At 42.6% G+C, this 17,814-nt stretch overlaps 1 protein-coding gene across 1 annotated transcript; it reads right to left on the reverse strand.

Moving 5' to 3' along the window:
* Positions 1 to 11,007: 11,007 nt before the first annotated feature.
* On the reverse strand, positions 11,008 to 14,122 carry LOC118358967 (heme-binding protein 2-like). Its single transcript, XM_035737041.2, has 7 exons — positions 13,968 to 14,122; positions 13,238 to 13,297; positions 13,009 to 13,084; positions 12,524 to 12,644; positions 12,263 to 12,396; positions 11,506 to 11,669; positions 11,008 to 11,396 (listed from the first exon to the last, which is right to left on the reverse strand). Coding segments are annotated over exons 1-7 (636 nt in total). The 5' UTR covers positions 13,970 to 14,122; the 3' UTR covers positions 11,008 to 11,317.
* Positions 14,123 to 17,814: the final 3,692 nt, after the last annotated feature.

The following is a 17,814-nucleotide window of genomic DNA, read 5'->3' on the forward strand; positions in this document are numbered from 1 at the left end:
GCGTTGTGCAGACCTCTCTACCCTCTGGAGAGCCTTACGGTTGTGGGCGGAGCAGTTGCTGTACCAGGCAGTGATACAGCCCGCCAGGATGCTCTCGATTGTGCATCTGTAGAAGTTTGTGAGTGCTTTTGGTGACAAGCCAAATTTCTTCAGCCTCCTGAGGTTGAAGAGGCGCTGCTGCGCCTTCTTCACGATGCTGTCTGTGTGAGTGGACCAATTCAGTTTGTCTGTGATGTGTATGCCGAGGAACTTAAAACTTGCTACCCTCTCCACTACTGTTCCATCGATGTGGATAGGGGGGTGTTCCCTCTGCTGTTTCCTGAAGTCCACAATCATCTCCTTAGTTTTGTTGACGTTGAGTGTGAAGGTTATTTTCCTGACACCACACTCCGAGGGCCCTCACCTCCTCCCTGTAGGCCGTCTCGTCGTTGTTGGTAATCAAGCCTACCACCGCAAACTTGATGATTGAGTTAGAGGCGTGCGTGGCCACGCAGTCGTGGGTGAACAGGGAGTACAGGAGAGGGCTCAGAACGCACCCTTGTGGGGCCCCAGTGTTGAGGATCAGCGGGGTGGAGATGTTGTTACCTACCCTCACCACCTGGGGGCGGCCCGTCAGGAAGTCCAGTACCCAGTTGCACAGGGCGGGGTCGAGACCCAGGGTCTCGAGCTTGATGACGAGCTTGGAGGGTACTATGGTGTTGAATGCCGAGTCGATGAACAGCATTCTCACATCGGTATTCATCTTGTCCAGATGGGTTAGGGCAGTGTGCAGTGTGGTTGAGATTGCATCGTCTGTGGACCTATTTGGGCGGTAAGCAAATTGGAGTGGGTCTAGGGTGTCAGGTAGGGTGGAGGTGATATGGTCCTTGACTAGTCTCTCAAAGCACTTCATGATGACGGTAGTCGTTTAGCTCAGTTACCTTAGCTTTCTTGGGAACGGGAACAATGGTGGCCCTCTTGAAGCATGTGGGAACAGCAGACTGGTATAGGGATTGATTGAATATGTCCGTAAACACACCGGCCAGCTGGTCTGCGCATGCTCTGAGGGCGCGGTTGGGGATGCCGTCTGGGCCTGCAGCCCTGCGAGGGTTAACACGTTTAAATGTCTTACTCACCTCGGCTGCAGTGAAGGAGAGTCCGCATGTTTTCGTTGCAGGCCGTGTCAGTGGCACTATATTTCCTCAAAAAAAGTTATTTAGTCTGCCTGGCAGCAAGACATCCTGGTCCGTGACTGGGCTGGATTTCTTCTTGTAGTCCGTGATTGACTGTAGACCCTGCCACATGCCTCTTGTGTCTGAGCCGTTGAATTGAGATCCTACTTTGTCTCTGTACTGACGCTTAGCTTGTTTGATAGCCTTGCGGAGGGAATAGCTGCACTGTTTGTATTCGGTCATGTTACCAGTCACCTTACCCTGATTAAAAGCAGTGGTTCGCGCTTTCAATTTCATGCGAATGCTGCCATCAATCCACGGTTTCTGGTTAGGGAATGTTTTAATTGTTGCTATGGGAACGACATCTTCAACGCACTTTCTAATGAACTCGCACACCGAATCAGCGTATTCGTCAATATTGTTATCTGACCCCTCTTCTTACCAGAAAGATGTTTGTTTCTGTCGGCGTGATTCGTGGAGAAACCCGCTGGCTGCACAGCCTCCGATAGCGTCTCTCCAGTGAGCCATGTTTCCGTGAAGCAAAGAACGTTACAGTCTCTGGAATGCTACCCTTGCTCGGATTTCATCAACCTTGTTGTCAAGAGACTGGACATTGGCGAGAAGAATGCTATAGGGAGTGGTGCACGATGTGCCCGTCTCCGGAGTCTGACCAGAAGACCGCTTAGTTTCCGCCTTTTACGAAGTCGTTTTTTTGGGTCGCCGGCTGGGATCCATTCCGTTGTCCTGGGTGAAAGGCAGAACACAGGATCCTCTTCGCGAAAGTCATATTCTTGGTCGTACTGATGGTGAGTTGACGCTGCTCTTATATTCAGTAGTTCTTCTCGACTGTATGTAATGAAACCTAAGATTACCTGGGGTACCAATGTAAGAAATAACACATAAAAAAAACAAAAAACTGCATAGTTTCCTAGGAACGCGAAGCGAGGCAGCCATCTCTGTCGGCGCTGGAAGTACATCTACTTTGTGGGGCCCCAGTGTTTTTGGATCAGCGAAGTGGAGATGTTGTTTCCTACCTTCACCACTTGGTGGGCGGCCCGTCAGGAAGGCCAGAACCCAATTGCACAGTGTGGGGTTGAGACCCAGGGGCTCTAGCTCAGGGCTGCCCAACCCTCTTCCTGGAGATCTGCTGTCCTGTAGGTTTTCAGTCCAACCCTAATTTAGCATTTCTGATTCAGCTAGTTAAGATCTTGTTGAGCAGCTAATTAGTAGAATCAGGTGTGTTAAATTCGGGATGGACTGAAAACCCACAGGACGGTAGATCTCCAAAAAGAGGGTTGGGCAGCCCTGCTCTAGCTTAACCTTTCTGGCACAGGCGTTCCGCTAGCGACCCACCTCAACAACATCCGTCTGGGCCGGCAGCCTTGCGAAAGGGTTAACACGTTTAAATGTCTTACTCACGTCGGCCATGGAGAAGGAGAGCCCACAGTAGCGTGCCGCATTGGTGGCACTCTATTATCCTCAATGCAGGCAAATAAGTTGTTTAGTTTGTCTGGAAGCAAGACGGAGGTGTCCGTGACATGGCTAGTTTTCTTTTTGTAGTCCGTGATTGTTTGTAGACCATGCCACATACGTCTCGTGTCTGAGCCATTGAATTGTGAGTTTTGTGCGAATGCCACCTATCCACGGTTTCTGGTTAGGGTAGGTTTTAATAGTCACAGTGGGTACAACATCTCCTATGCACTTCCTTATAAACTCACTCACAGAATCAGCATATACATCAACATTTTCCCTGAGGATACCCGGAACATGTCCCAGTCCGCGTGATCAGAACAATCTTCAAGCGTGGATTCCGATTGGTCAGAGCAGCGTTGAATAGTTCTTAACACTGATACATCCTGTGTCACGTTCTGACCTTTATTTCCTTTGTTTTGTCTTTATTTAGTATGGTCAGCGCGTGAGTTGGGGTGGGAAGTCTATGTTTGTTTTTCTATGTTTGGTTTCTGTTTTGGCCTAGTATGGTTCTCAATCAGAGGCAGGTGTCGTTAGTTGTCTCTGATTGAGAATCAGACTTAGGTAGCCTGGGTTTCACTGTTGGTTTGTGGGTGTTTGTTTCCGTGTGTGTGTTTGTCGCCACACGGTACTGTTTCGGTTTTTGTAGATTTCACGTTATCGTTTATTGTTTTTGTTCGAGTGTTCATTTTGTCTTTATTAAAATATCGTCATGAACACTTACCACGCTGCATCTTGGTCCGATCCTTACTCCTCTTCAGACGAAGAGGAGATCTGCCGTTAGAGAAACACCTACCAAGCAAGGAGCGTAGTAACAGGCAGCAGCAGCAGGAGAGGCAGCGATACCTGGAGAACTGGACTTGGGAGGAGATTCTGGACAGTAAAGGACCGTGGGAACAGCCAGGGGAATATCGCCGCCCCAAAGCAGAGCTGGAGGTAGCGAAAGCAGAGAGGCGGCATTATGAGGAGCTAGCACGGCAGAGCGTCTGGAAGCCCGAGAGACAGCCCCAAAAATTTATTGGGAGGAGGCACACAGGGAATGTGGCGAAGCCAGGTAGGAGACCTGCGCCATCTTCCCGTGCTTACCGGAGAGCGAGAGGGACCGCCAGAGCCTCCCGTCTGTCCTGAGCCGCCAGAGCCTCCTGTCTGTCCTGAGCTGCCAGAGCCTCCAGTCTGTCCTGAGCCGCCAGAGCCTCCCGTCTGTCCTGAGCCGTCAGTCAGCCAGGAGCTGCCAGAGCCATCAGTCAGCCAGGAACTGCCAGAGCCGCCTTTCACGCCGGAGATGTCGGAATCGCCCTTCACTCCCGGAGCTGCCGGAGTCTCCCGCCTGTCCGGCGCTGCCGGAATCTCCCGTCCATTCGGAACCCGTGGCTTGGGTCCTCAGTCTGAGGTCGGCGGCGAGGGTCGCCACGTTAGAGGCCACGGAGGCGGGTAGAGAGGCGGAGAAGACTATGTTGGAGTGGGGTCCACGTTCCGCGCCCGGGCCGCCACCGCAGACAGACACCCACCCAGACCCTCCCCTACAGGTTTAGGTTTTGCGGCCGGAGTCCGCACCTTTGAGGGGTTACTCAGTTTTCAGTGTTGATTAAATAAAATGAACACTAACCACGCTGCGCTTTGGTCCTCTCCTTCTTCCACCCAAGACAACCGTTACATAAAAGGCCTAATGCTGCTGTTTTTATCTCAATATCAAATAATTTCTATGTAACAATTAAGTAACTTATGTGTGCCATTAAAATATTCAAAAAGAAACAAAAATGGATTTTTAGCAAAAACAACTTTTCTCAAGCATGACTTTTGCTAGGATTGTCTAGGAGTGGTCTGAGTGAAGGACCTAAATGAAGGGATATCTAACCTGAAAACTAGCTGTTATTGGCAGAGAGGTTTGGAGCTCTGTTTCATATTGGTCTATTAATTTATACTGCCTGGTGATCTCACCAAGCAGGCCAAAACTCAACCCATGCAAAACCTTCTGATGAAACAAAAATAGAACTGTTTGGCCATAATGACCATTGTTATGTTTGGAGGAAAAAGGGGGCTGCTTGCAAGCCGAAGAATACCATCCCAACCATGAAGCATTAGGGTGGCAGCATCATGTTGTGGGGGTACTTTGCTGCAGGAGGGACTGGTGCACTTCACAAAATAGATGGCATCACGAGGGGGGAAATTATGTGGATATATTGAAGCAACATCTCAAGACATCAAGTGAAAGCTTGGTCGCAAATGAGTCTTCCAAATGGACAATGACCCCAAGCATACTTCCAAAGTTGGGGCAAAATGGCTTAAAGCACAAAAAAGTCTAGGTATTGGAGTGGCCATCACAAAGCCCTGACCTCAATCCCATAGAAAATTTGTGGGCAGAACTGAAAAAGCGTGTGTGAGCAAGGAAGTCGGTTACACCAGCTCTGTCAGGAGGAATGGGCCAAAATTCACCCAACTTATTGTGGGAAGCTTGTGGAAGGCTACCCAAAACGATTGACCAAAGTTAAACAATTTAAAGGCAATGCTACCAAATACTAATTGAGGTCATGTAAACTTCTGACCCACTGGGAATGTGATGAAAGTAATAAAAGCTGAAATAAATCATTATTTCTACTATTACTCTGACATTTCACATTCTTCAAATAAATTGGTGATCCTAACTGACATAAAACAGGGAATTTGTACTAGGATTAAATGTCAGGAATTGTGAAAAACTGAGTTTAAATGTGTTTGGCTAAGGTGTATGTAAACTTCCGACTTCAACTGTAGTACCAGAAAAGGGTTCTTTATTCAGTAACAATAGCGGAACCTTAATGATGCTATATTGAAACCCTTTTTAAAGGTTGGCGCAGAGGTCTAAGGCTAGAGATTACAGACCTTGGTTCAATTCCAGGTTATATCACAACCGGCCGGGATTGGGAGTCCCATAAGGGCAATTGGACCAGCGTCGTTCGGGTAAGGGTTTGGCAGGGGTATGTCGTCATTGTAAATAAGAATTTGTTCTTCACTGACTTGCCTAGTTAAATAAAACAAATAAAAAACATGCTCAAAAGTTTCTATATCGAACTTTTATGGTGCTATGAAAAGCCCTTTCTTAAAGATAGGCTCAGCGAAATGACTTTACCACGAGCAACACCAAAGATTTTAACATGGTGATATTTGCAACACTTCGCTCTCACACAGTCACACACACTTTCTGTGCATGTGCACCAAAACAGAGGAGAAGTTGAGCCTCGCACTTCAACACTCTTATATGTTGTGGAAATTGACACACTGCTGTTTTATTTCTGCATCTACATAATATTGCTGAGTCTACCTTTAACGTTAGAACTGCTAAAGCAGTCATTCTGCATATTTATTTTTTACTCTGTAATTTTTTAAGTCATGCCACCCTCCGTCCTTGACTTTTCCTAAATAAGTCTATATAACATACTGTCCGCGTTAAAATCTTAATATCACAAACAGAACTGAAGTTTTAAGAGGGCATGTTATTTTTTGACTGGTTTTCCCCATTGCATCTCCTCCTGACAGTAGGGCCTGCTCCGCTCCTTCTTCCAGTTGAAAGTGTAGTGCCCAGCAGATAAACACCCCAATAATTTCCTTGAACCTAAACTAATTTCACACATATAACAACAGATGAAAAATATTAAGTAAATTACGATGGGGAGAAAGGGGTAGAATGGGTGAGTTGATAAGCGAGGGTAAGTGTCACGGATTTCATATGGTGAAGGAGAGTCGGACCAAACTGCAGCGTGTCGATTGTGATCCATGTTTATTTAAACAACGTAAACACGAATAAACACAAACTCAACAAAACAATAAACGTAGTGAAAACCGAAAACAGCCTATACTTGTGTCAACTAACACAGCACAAGGACATCAAGACACTCAGGACAATCACCCACGACAAACTCAAAGAATATGGCTGCCTAAATATGGTTCCCAATCAGAGACAACGATAAGCACCTGCCTCTGATTGAGAACCACTCCAGACAGCCATAGACCTTGCTAGATAACCCCACTAGCTACAATCCCAAATACATACACACCAAAACCCCAAGACAAAACACACCACAATACAAAAACTCCATGCCACACCCTGGCCTGACCCAATACATGAAGAAAAACACAAAATACTTATACCAGGGCGTGACAGAACCCCCCCCCCCCCTAAGGTGCGGACTCCCGAACGCACCTCAAAACAATAGGGAGGGTCCGGGTGGGCGTCTGTCCATGGTGGCGGCTCCGGCGCGGGACGTGGAACCCACTCAGTCAATGTCTTAGTCCCCTCTCCTCATGTCCCTGGATAGTCCACCCTCGCCGCCGACCATGGCCTAGTAGTCCTCACCCAGAACCCCACTGGACTGAGGAGCAGATCGGGACTGAAGGACAGCTCTGGACTGAGGCAGCTCGGGACTGAGGGGAAGCTCGGGAGTGAGAGAAAGCTCAGGAGTGAGAGAAAGCTCGGGAGTGAGAGAAAGCTCGGGAGTGAGAGAAAGCTCAGGAGTGAGAGAAAGCTCAGGAGTGAGAGGAAGCTCCGGAGTGAGAGGAAGCTCAGGAGTGAGAGGAAGCTCAGGAGTGAAAGGAAGCTCAGGAGTGAGAGGAAGCTCAGGAGTGAGAGGAAGCTCAGGAGTGAGAGGAAGCTCAGGCAGGTAGATAGATCTACCAGATCCTGGCTGGCTGGTGGTCTCAGCAGATCCTGGCTGACTGGCGGATCTGGCGGATTCTGGCTGACTGGCGGATCCTGGCCGACTGGCAGATCCTGGCCGACTGGCAGTTCTGGCAGATCTGGAAGAGTCTGGTTGACTCTCATGCCACACCCTGGCCTGACCCAATACATGAAGATAAACACAAAATACTTCGACCAGTGCGTGACAGCATCCTTTATCCCAGGTGGGGGGGGTGAAAGTTCATACATATATAGTACTCAGTGACATCACTTTCTGAAACAGGAGGTAAAATGTATAACATAGGTCCACAGTATTAACATTCAATTTATCAAAATATAAGATCATACACAAATTATTTGATAAATATTCACAGTAATATATATATATATATATATATATATATATATATATATATATATATATATATATATATATATATATATACTCTCGATTATGTCACGTCTTCCGCCGAAGTTGGTCCCTCTCTTTGTTTGGGCGGCGGTCGACGTCACCGGCCTTCGCTAGAAGGCCAATACACTTTTCATTTTCCATTTGTTTTGTCTTTGTCTTACACACCTGGTTTCTATTCCCCAATTACTTGTTCATTATTTAACCCTCTGTTCCCCCATGTTTGTTTGTGAGTAATTGTTTATTGTATTGCTGTCCGTATTTGTGGCCTTGTATTTATAAGATGTGTATTGTTATATTGTTGAGTAAAATTGCTTTCATTACTCATATCTGCTGTCCTGTGCCTGACTCATCTCACCAGCAACACACAGACACATTACAGTTCAAAAGTTTGCAGTCACATAGAAATGTCCTTGTTTCTGAAAGAAAAGCACATTTCTTGTCCATTAAAATAACATAAAATTGATCAGAAATACAGTGTAGACATTGTAAATGTAAATGACTATTGTAGCTGGAAACGTCTGATTTTTATTGGAATATCTACACAGGCGTACAGAGGCCCATTATCAGCAACCATCACTCCTGTGTTCCAATGGCACGTTGTGTTAGCTAATTCAAGTTGATCATTTTAAAAGGCTAATTGATCATTTGCCATTACGTTAGCACAGCTGAAAACTGTTGTCCTTATTAAAGAAGAAATAAAACTGGCCTTCTTTAGACTAGTTGAGTATCTGGAACATCAGCATTTGTGGGTTCGATTACAGGCTCAAAATGGCCAGAAACAAATACCTTTCTTCTGATACTCGTCAATCTATTCTTGTTCTGAGAAATGAAGGCTATTCCATGTGAGAAATTGCCAAGAAACTGAAGATTTCTGAGGGTAACCTTAATCACCCATGACTGCCAGGGTAGGGAAGATTGAATACTAATACTACCTCAATCATCTAAACTGGAACAACCATCTCAGTAATGTGTAAAATAAATCAAAACCCATAAACAAATTGGATATGTTTAAAAAAAACTGTGTTCATTATCTTTGTGTAGCATAACATTAATCAACCAATCAATTGACATGCAAAACCAGATATTACAGTCAAACAAATAATTCTGAAAATCTCCAATAGCTCATGCTGGAAAATATTATAAAGTTGAAGTCGGAAGTTTACATACACCTTAGCCAAATACATTTAAACTCAGTTTTTCACAATTCCTGACATTTTATCCTCGTAAATATTCTCTGTCTTAGGTCAGTTAGGATCACCACTATATTTTAAGAATGTGAAATCTCAGAATAATAATAGAGATAATGATTTATTACAGCTTTAATTTCTTTCATCACATTCCCAGTGGGTCAGAAGTTTACATACACTCCAATTAGTATTTGGTAGTATTGCCTTTAAAATGTTTAACTTGGGTCAATCATTTCGGATAGCCTTCCACAAGTTTCCCACAATAAGTTGGTTGAATTTTGGCCAATTCCTCCTGGCAGAGCTGGTGTAACTGAATCAGGTTTGTAGGCCATGCTTGCACATGCTTGTTCAGTTCTGCCCACAAATGTTCTATAGGACTGAGGTAAGGGCTTTATGATGGCCACTCCAATACCTTGACTTTGTTGTCCTTAAGCCATTTTGCCACAACTTTGAAAGTATGCTTGGGGTCATTGTCCATTTGGAAGACTCATTTGCGACCAAGTCTTCAGATGTTGCTTCAATATATTCACATAATTCTCCTCCCTTATTGATCCATCTATTTTGTGAAGTGCACCAGTCCCTCCTGCGCAAAGCACCCCCACAACATGATGCTGCCACCCCCGTGCTTTATGGTTGGGATGGTATTCTTTGGCTTCCAAGCCTCCCCCTTTTTCTGCAAACATAACGATGGGCATTATTGCCAAACAGTTCTATTTTTGTTTCACCAGACCAGAGGACATTTCTCCAAAAAGTATGATCTTTGTCCCCATGTGCAGTTGCAAACCATAGTCTGGCTTTATTATGGCGGTTTTGGAGCAGTGACTTCTTCCTTGCTGAGCGGCCTTTCAGGTTATGTCGATATAGGACTCGTTTTACTGTGGATATAGATACTTTTGTACCTGCTTCCTCCAGCATCTTTACAAGGTCCTTTGCTGTTGTTCTGGGACTGATTTGTAATTTTCGCACCAAAGTACGTTTATCTCTAGGAGACAGAACACGTCTCCTTCCTGAACGGTATAACGTCTGCGTGGTCCCGTGGTGTTTATACTTATACGTACTATTGTTTGTACAGAAGAACGTGGTACCTTCAGGCGTTTGGAAATTGCTCCCAAGGATGAACCAGACTTGTGGAGGTCTACAATTTCCCCATGATGTCAAGCAAAAGACGCACTGAGTTTGAAGGTAGGCCTTGAAATACATCCACATGTACACCTCCAATTGACTCAAATAATGTCAATTAGCCTTTCGGAAGCTTCTAAAGCCATGACATCCTTTTCTGGAATTTTCCGAGCTGTTTAAAGGCACAGTCAACTTAGTGTATGTAATCTTCTGACCCACTGGAATTGTGATACAGTGAATTATAAGTGAAATAATCTGTCTGTAAACAAATGTTGGAAAAATTACTTGTGTCACGCACAATGTAGATGTCCTAACCGATTTGCCAAAACTATAGTTTGTTAACAAGAAATATGTGGAGTGGTTGAAAAACGAGTTTTAATGACTCCAACCTAATTGTATGTAAACGTCCGACTTCAACTTTGTATTATTCTATGTAGAACACGTATTGCCTTCCAAAGAGTCATCAAAATACCCTTTCTTCCAAAAATGGTTCTTTGGATATTTATAGTTTCTAGTTAAAACCCTTTGACTTACAAAGAACCCTTGTCTTCCAAAATTGTTCTTCTGAACAAAACAGTTTTTGGTAAAACCTTATCCCTCTGCAAAGAATCCTTTTGGAACTCTTTTTTCCAAGAGTATACTTGATCTGTTTTCTTACTTATCTGAACTATTTGAGAAATGTTCTTCTATGAACTTGACCTCATGATTAACAGCGGCACTGAATGGCGAACGGTGTATTCACTGTACACGACTTCACTGTATTTGTGAAAGGAGTGACTGAAACAAAGTCGCTCTAGTGAGGAAGGTCTACTAACGGACTAAAATGTAACATGTTCATTTGTAATGTTCATTGTGATCTCTCATTGGGCAGACTATGTAACAAATATGGTATCTGACACAATTACCCAAGATTTTATGTTCATTATAATCATACTGTATTCACCACCACTTGAGTATGACCAAAGAGCTGTAGAGGATTTGTTTGGCATATATTTAAGCAAACAAACTCAACACAGACACAATTCATATTTTATTGAGAAAAAGTTCAAAATCATAGTCAACATTGATTGTACAGAGTTTGAATCACAGGTCTAGGGGGTGCTCGTCACCTCTCTAACAAATTGAATCCTGAAAAAGTATGAGAAAATTTGAAGACATGCAGTGTGTATACACTCTATAGCATGTGACATATTGATTTTGGATTACAGTGCCACTAGATCAAGGACACATCTCTTAGTTCATATTGTTGTTCTCAGTCTACCATGCACCTCCAATTGGTCCTCCTCAAAGCAGTAATGCCAGACTCAGCAGTAGTGGAGGAGGATGTTTAGGAGGAGGTAGGGCACACAGGCTCTCCCTCAACAATGTACCACACCTCGTTGTGCCTGTTCAGAATCTTCTTTGGGCTGAAGGACACACACAAAATATTAAAGTATATTTGAAAAAAGTATTGTGGTGGAATTTGGTTTGATGTTGGATATGAGTATATTGAAGGATTTGTATCTGTGCTCCCACCTGTCATATCCCACAGCATAGTGGTAGTCTTTGTTGTAGGTGGCCTGGACTTTGTCTAGCTGCCTTTTCAGCAGCATGGAGTTTACACTGGATGTCAAAGACATCATCCATCCACCGTAGCCCCTCACGTACACTTTCATGTCTGGCATCTCAGTAAAGTACACCTGTACGGGGAAATCACAATGACATCTACATTGTTAACCAGCGGTCTTTAAGAAAAACATGACATACTTGACATGGGTTCAAATGGTATTTGTTATTTTTCAAATACTTAAGCTGCGCTCGATTGAGCTTGCCTGGCTCAATGGCACAATGGAACAGTCCCAATAGTGCAAACCCTGCCCACCTGACACTATAAAAGCTATATCTAACTATTTGAAAGATACTTATTGAACCCAGGTCTGATAGACAATCATATCATGTTCAACTTAGATTCAGTTTTACTAAAGTGCCACGTGGGTGAGGTTTTTACTTTTGGGACTATTCCATTGGCGCTATTGAGCCAGGCAAGCATAATTGAGCTCAGCTTAAGTATTTGAAAAAACCCACTCAATAAAGCACACTACAGACCCCTGGCTACCAATGTGGATGTAATTGTGTCAGGTTTACAGATTTTTGACAGGTGTCAGCAATATGGTAATAGCTCCACTTTGCCCTCTGATAGGCTAAGTGGAAGATTCGCCATATTGCATACACCAATCAAATCCTCTCAGATCATGTGCATAGGGCGTAGGTTCTATTTAGGATTTGGCTTTACCTTGTCATCAGTGGGTTGGGGAGGAGTCATCTGATGGGTAGACGGCAGGAGGAAGCTGAGGGTGAAGACAGACGACCCCCACTTCTTCTCTTCAATTTTGACAGTCACCGGAGCTGTCATGTCAATGTTGACGCCTATAGGAAAGATCTGTGTAAGCACTTGTTACCAGGTATACACACGCATGGAAACAGATTCATGCACGTGCATCCACACACACACAAATAGATTGATACACACACACACACAAACACACACACACACCAGCCTTGTTAGATCCGGTGATATAGTTGAAGAGTCTCCTGAAGGCAGTGTAGGTGGCCTTGTCCATGAAGTATGCTTCCTCATCTGTTGACACCCATTTCACTGAGTCATAGTGGCGCACCTGTAACACAGGCACACACCTTCACTCAAGAGTCCTCTGCTGTAGAGTGTATTAGTGTTGCAGATGTTGGGGACGGGATTAGGATGAGACTGCGCAAAAAGGGCATAACTGATCAACAACCCTCCAGAACTGATCTACAACATTTTTCAGATTACCGAAACCCAATACGATAACCAAAATGGGGATGATAATGATGATCATCATGTTGTTGATTTGATATATTTTAATGCAAATCATATAGCTTTGTATCTGCTACCCTGACCAACAACTAAATATAAAAAAAATTGGTCACAAAAGAGGTGGTGAAACAAACTCCTAAATTGTAGCCCCAATGTGCCATTAATTTGTGCTGCACAAGACTGACCTCATAATCGTCATTCTTGCACACCAGATCATAGAGCAGACATTCCTTTGACTCTGTGCAGAAGCGAGAAGAGTTTCTGAAAGGAAACAGTGGAAAACAAATCAATAAAGAACAATAGCATACGATTTAGCCCAGATACTGTTCATTCATTATACAAACAGTATTATTCTGAAACACGTGGTTAGGATGTGTGGAAAGTAATAACAGAAGTGTATTAGAACTTCCTTACCCAACTCTGGCTTCAGCAGTCAAGATGAGAACCAAGCCAACCAACCCTGCCAAATAAACCCTGAAGTACACACAAACAGTCAGTGTCATCACATAGACACACTTTCATACTCTTTCACACTCTTCACATATGGTGCTGCTACTCTGTTGATTATCTATCCCGATTGCCTAGTCACTTTTACCCCTACCTACATATACATATTACCTCAACAACATTCTACCCCTGCACAATGACTCTGTTACTAGTACTCCTTGTATTTAGCCTCGTTATAGTTATTTTAGTGTGTTACTATTTCCATTTTTATTTTGCAAATTATTCTTAGATTTTGACTCTGCATTGTTGGGAAAGGCTCGGAAGTAAGCATTTCACTGTAAAGTCTACTACATATGTTGTATTCAGCGCATGTGACAAATACATTTGATTTGAAAACTTAAAGTACACAAAACCACTGTTTTGTGTACTTTAGGTTTTCAAATCAAATGTATTTGTCACGTGCTGTCGTCACATGAAAAACCTAAAGTACACACAAACAGGCAGTGACATCATCATATGAAAAATATATCATACAGACATAAATCATTAAGATTGCAATATTGTAATACCTTAAAAGACAAACTATGTTATTACCCATTTCTATTTCTATACAAATCCCTCTTCCTTTAATTACTTAACACCATAACAAATCAAACAAACCTAATCAATGCAATGATGACCTATCATTTCTACTTACATTGTGCTGAGTGTGTCTTTTCGATCAGCTTAGTTCAGATGTATTCACTGGCCTGAGGGAAATGCTTGCAGAGAAACTATTTATACCAACTGAGTGTTATTTGCATCAGTCCCCAAAACACGCCCATTTCACCACAGAATGTGCAATGGACTTCAAGCGCTTAAGAGTAGAAAAGGTGGTTTATAAATACATGTGTGCCAAGTTAGATAACGTGAGACGATTGATCTTAATGCGTCTTTGAAAAGCAAGTATAGGATTATTGAAAAAGAGGCTGTGACTAGATCCGTCACGTGTAGTAGACTATTATATATTTCTGTTTCGTAATTAAAGCCTTTGCTGTTTCGCAATAACAGCCTGGCTGTCACGTTTAGACTAAATAAATAGCACTTGCTGTCACGACTTCTGCCGAAGTCGTTGCCTCTCCTTGTTCGGGTGGTGCTCGGCGTTCGACGTCACCGGTGTTCTAGCCATCATTGATCCTTTTTTCATTTTCCATTGGTTTTGTCTTGTCTTCCCACACACCTGTTTTCAATCCCATTCATTACCTGTTGTGTATTTAACCCTCTGTTTCCCCTAATGTCTTTGTCAGAGATTGATTTGTTGTCAGTGTAGTGTTATTGTTTGTATAGGTGCGCGTCGGGTCCTCGTACCCATGTTTTGTTTGTTTGTACATTTATTGTTATGGAGCATACTTGTGGAACTTTATTAAAAGACTCCATATTTACACTCCATTTGACTCTCCTGCGCCTGACTTCCCTGCCATGTAATTTGTTCACTGAGCACTGAGCACATTACCAATCACTAGTGGGCAATGGAGTAGCCCTGTTTATAATTGGTGCTAACATGGACTCAATGTCCTGATCTTGTCCACAATCTGATTGTGCCCACATTTTTAGACAGGTGTAGATGATTTAAAGATGCATTGTGATCAGATCTTTCTTACCACCTCTGGAGGTAATCCACATTTATTATGATATTAAGTTTATAATGTAGAATGAAATTACAATTTTAAAAATTGGATGCACATTGGGCAAACATTTTCCAATTCATATCAAACCATATTCCCCACCTATAAAAGCAGATAGGACAGCACTTTTGCACGACCCAAAGAGCTCAGCTTTGACCCCCATGAAGAGGAGAGTAGTCTCGAAAACAGAACTCTGGGGTGTATCTCAATAGTCGAAAACAGCTTAATTTCTAAACATTTTAGCAGACAATCTTTTCCAGAAGGACGTACAGGAGCAATTAGGGTTAAGTGCCTTGATCAAGGGCACATCTACAGATATTTTTGCCTAGTCGGCCCAGGCAGTTAAACCAGCAACCTTTCAGTTACTCACCCAACACTACCTCACCTCATCTCCTCCTCACATGGGCTGACCTGAAGAGACAAAGGATAGGTGGTGAATACAAAATGGCGCTCCTCACTTTGAATCTGATTTCAACTGTCCCTGTTCTTTCACATCAGTGTAGGAAAGGAGACAAGAAAACAAGAAAAGATTCCACTGAATATCAAGATGGATGCAGTCATGGAATGAACCCCCTGCCCTAGATTTAGAAAGTCAAAGTCAGTTCAGTTTAAATTACCTTTAACAAACCTCTGACGTCCCTTGTGATGTCAGCTGGTCAACACCTCAGGGGCTCAATGGGCGACATCCTTCACAGAAAAAATCTAAACTCATATGATCTCCTCTCATGTCCTTTCTATGTAGAGTAAGTACGAGCTTTAGATCAAACTCTTAGCCAACATGTGACTTTAGCCTGACTTGAACAGGACCATGAAACTGTATGTTGTGGCCATTTCCATGGCATTAATGGAACGAATGTTGTCACACTGGCTGCAGAGCTGATTGTTGTTGGAGTTCAAAAACTTTACATTTGTAGATTATAATGAGTTTGTGAGAGTGATTGAACAAAACATAAGAGGTGTGTTTGTTTCTCTCTGAGCATGAGACACCCTGTTCCAATACAAAGCACTAGAGTACATTTCAGTTTACACTCTTAGAAAAAAGGGTTCCAAAAGGGTTCTTTGCGGAGGGATAGGGTTCTGCCAATAACTGTTTTTATCTGATGAACCCTTTTAAGAAGACAAACGTTCTTTGTAAGGCAAAGAGTTCTACCTAGGACCGTTTTCATTCCTAAAAAAAAAAACATTTTCGGAAGAAAGGGTTCTTTGATGATTGTTCCGAAGGCAAGAAGGATACTTTGGAAGGCAAGAAGGCTTTGTCAAAGAACCCTTCTTAACCTCTTCGAGATAGGGGGCGCTCTTTTAATTTTTGGATAAAAAATGTTCCCGTTTTAAACAAGATATTTTGACACGAAAAGATGCTCGACTATGCATGGAATTGACAGCCTTGGAAAGACAAAACTCTGACGTTTCCAAAACTGCAAAGATATTATCTGTGAGTGCCCCAGAACTAATGCTACAGGCGAAACCAAGATGAAGTTTCATACAGGAAATGCCCCAGATTCTGAAGGAGCTGTGTTCCAATGTCTCCTTATATGGCTGTGAATGCGCCAGGAATGAGCCTGCGCTTTCTGTCGTTTCCCCCCATTGTCTGCAGCATTGTGACGTGTTTGTAGGCATATCATTGGAAGATTGACCATAAGAGACTACATTTACCTGGTGTCCCGCCCGGTGTCCTGTGTCAAAATTATGAAATGAAATCAAAATGCTAGCTCTCAAGCTTAGCCTTTTGTTAACAACACTGTCATCTCAGATTTTCAAAATATGCTTCTCAACCATAGCAAAACAAGCATTTGTGTAACAGTATTTTCACAAAAACCAGAAAAGCATTCAAATAAAATCATTTACCTTTGAAGAACTTTGGATGTTTTCAATGAGGAGACTCTCAGTTCGATAGCAAATGTTCAGTTTTTCCTGAAAGATTATTTGTTTAGGACAAATCGCTCTATTTTCTGCATCACGTTTAGCTACGAAAAAAACCTGTATCCAGGATTGTGTAAATCTATCCGCAAGCTCATTAGCATAACACAACGTTAACTAATCATGAAAATCACAAATGAAATGAAATCAATATGCTAGCTCTCAAGCTTAGCCTTTTGTTAACAACACTGTCATCTCAGATTTTCAAAAATATGCTTCAACCATAGCAAAACAAGCATTTGTGTAACAGTATTGATAGCTATTGATAGCTAGCGTAGCATTTAGCGTTAGCATTCAGCAGGCAACATTTTCACAAAAACCAGAAAAGCATTCAAATAAAATCATTTACCTTTGAAGAACTTCGGATGTTTTCAATGAGGAGACTCTCAGTTAGATAGCAAATGTTCAGTTTTTCCTGAAAGATTATTTGTTTAGGACAAATCGCTCCATGTTTTGCGTCACGTTTAGCTACGAAAAAAACCTGTATCCAGGATTGTGTAAATCTATCCGCAAGCTCATTCGCATAACGCAACGTTAACTATTCATGAAAATCGCAAATTAAATTAAATAAATCAATTTCCCCTCAAGCTTAGCCTTTTGTTAACAACACTGCCATCTCAGATTTTCAAAATATGCTTTTGAACCATAGCTAAACAAGCATTTGTGTAACAGTATTGATAGCCTAGCATAGGGTTATGCCTGGCATTCAGCATGCTACATTTTCACAAAAAACAGAAAAGCATTCAAATAAAATCATTTACCTTTGAAGAACTTCAGATGTTTTCAATGAGGAGACTCTCAGTTAGATAGCAAATGTTCAGTTTTTACAAAAATATTATTTGTGTTGACAAATCGCTCCGTTTTCTTCATCACGTTTGGGTAAGAAAAAAAGAAGAAGAAGAATAATTAAGTCAGTAAAACGCGAACTTTTTTCCAAATTAACTCCATAATATCGACAGAAAC

This window comes from Oncorhynchus keta, chromosome 26 (genome assembly GCF_023373465.1).
Source record: "Oncorhynchus keta strain PuntledgeMale-10-30-2019 chromosome 26, Oket_V2, whole genome shotgun sequence".
In the NCBI taxonomy this organism is placed as follows: domain Eukaryota; kingdom Metazoa; phylum Chordata; class Actinopteri; order Salmoniformes; family Salmonidae; genus Oncorhynchus; species Oncorhynchus keta.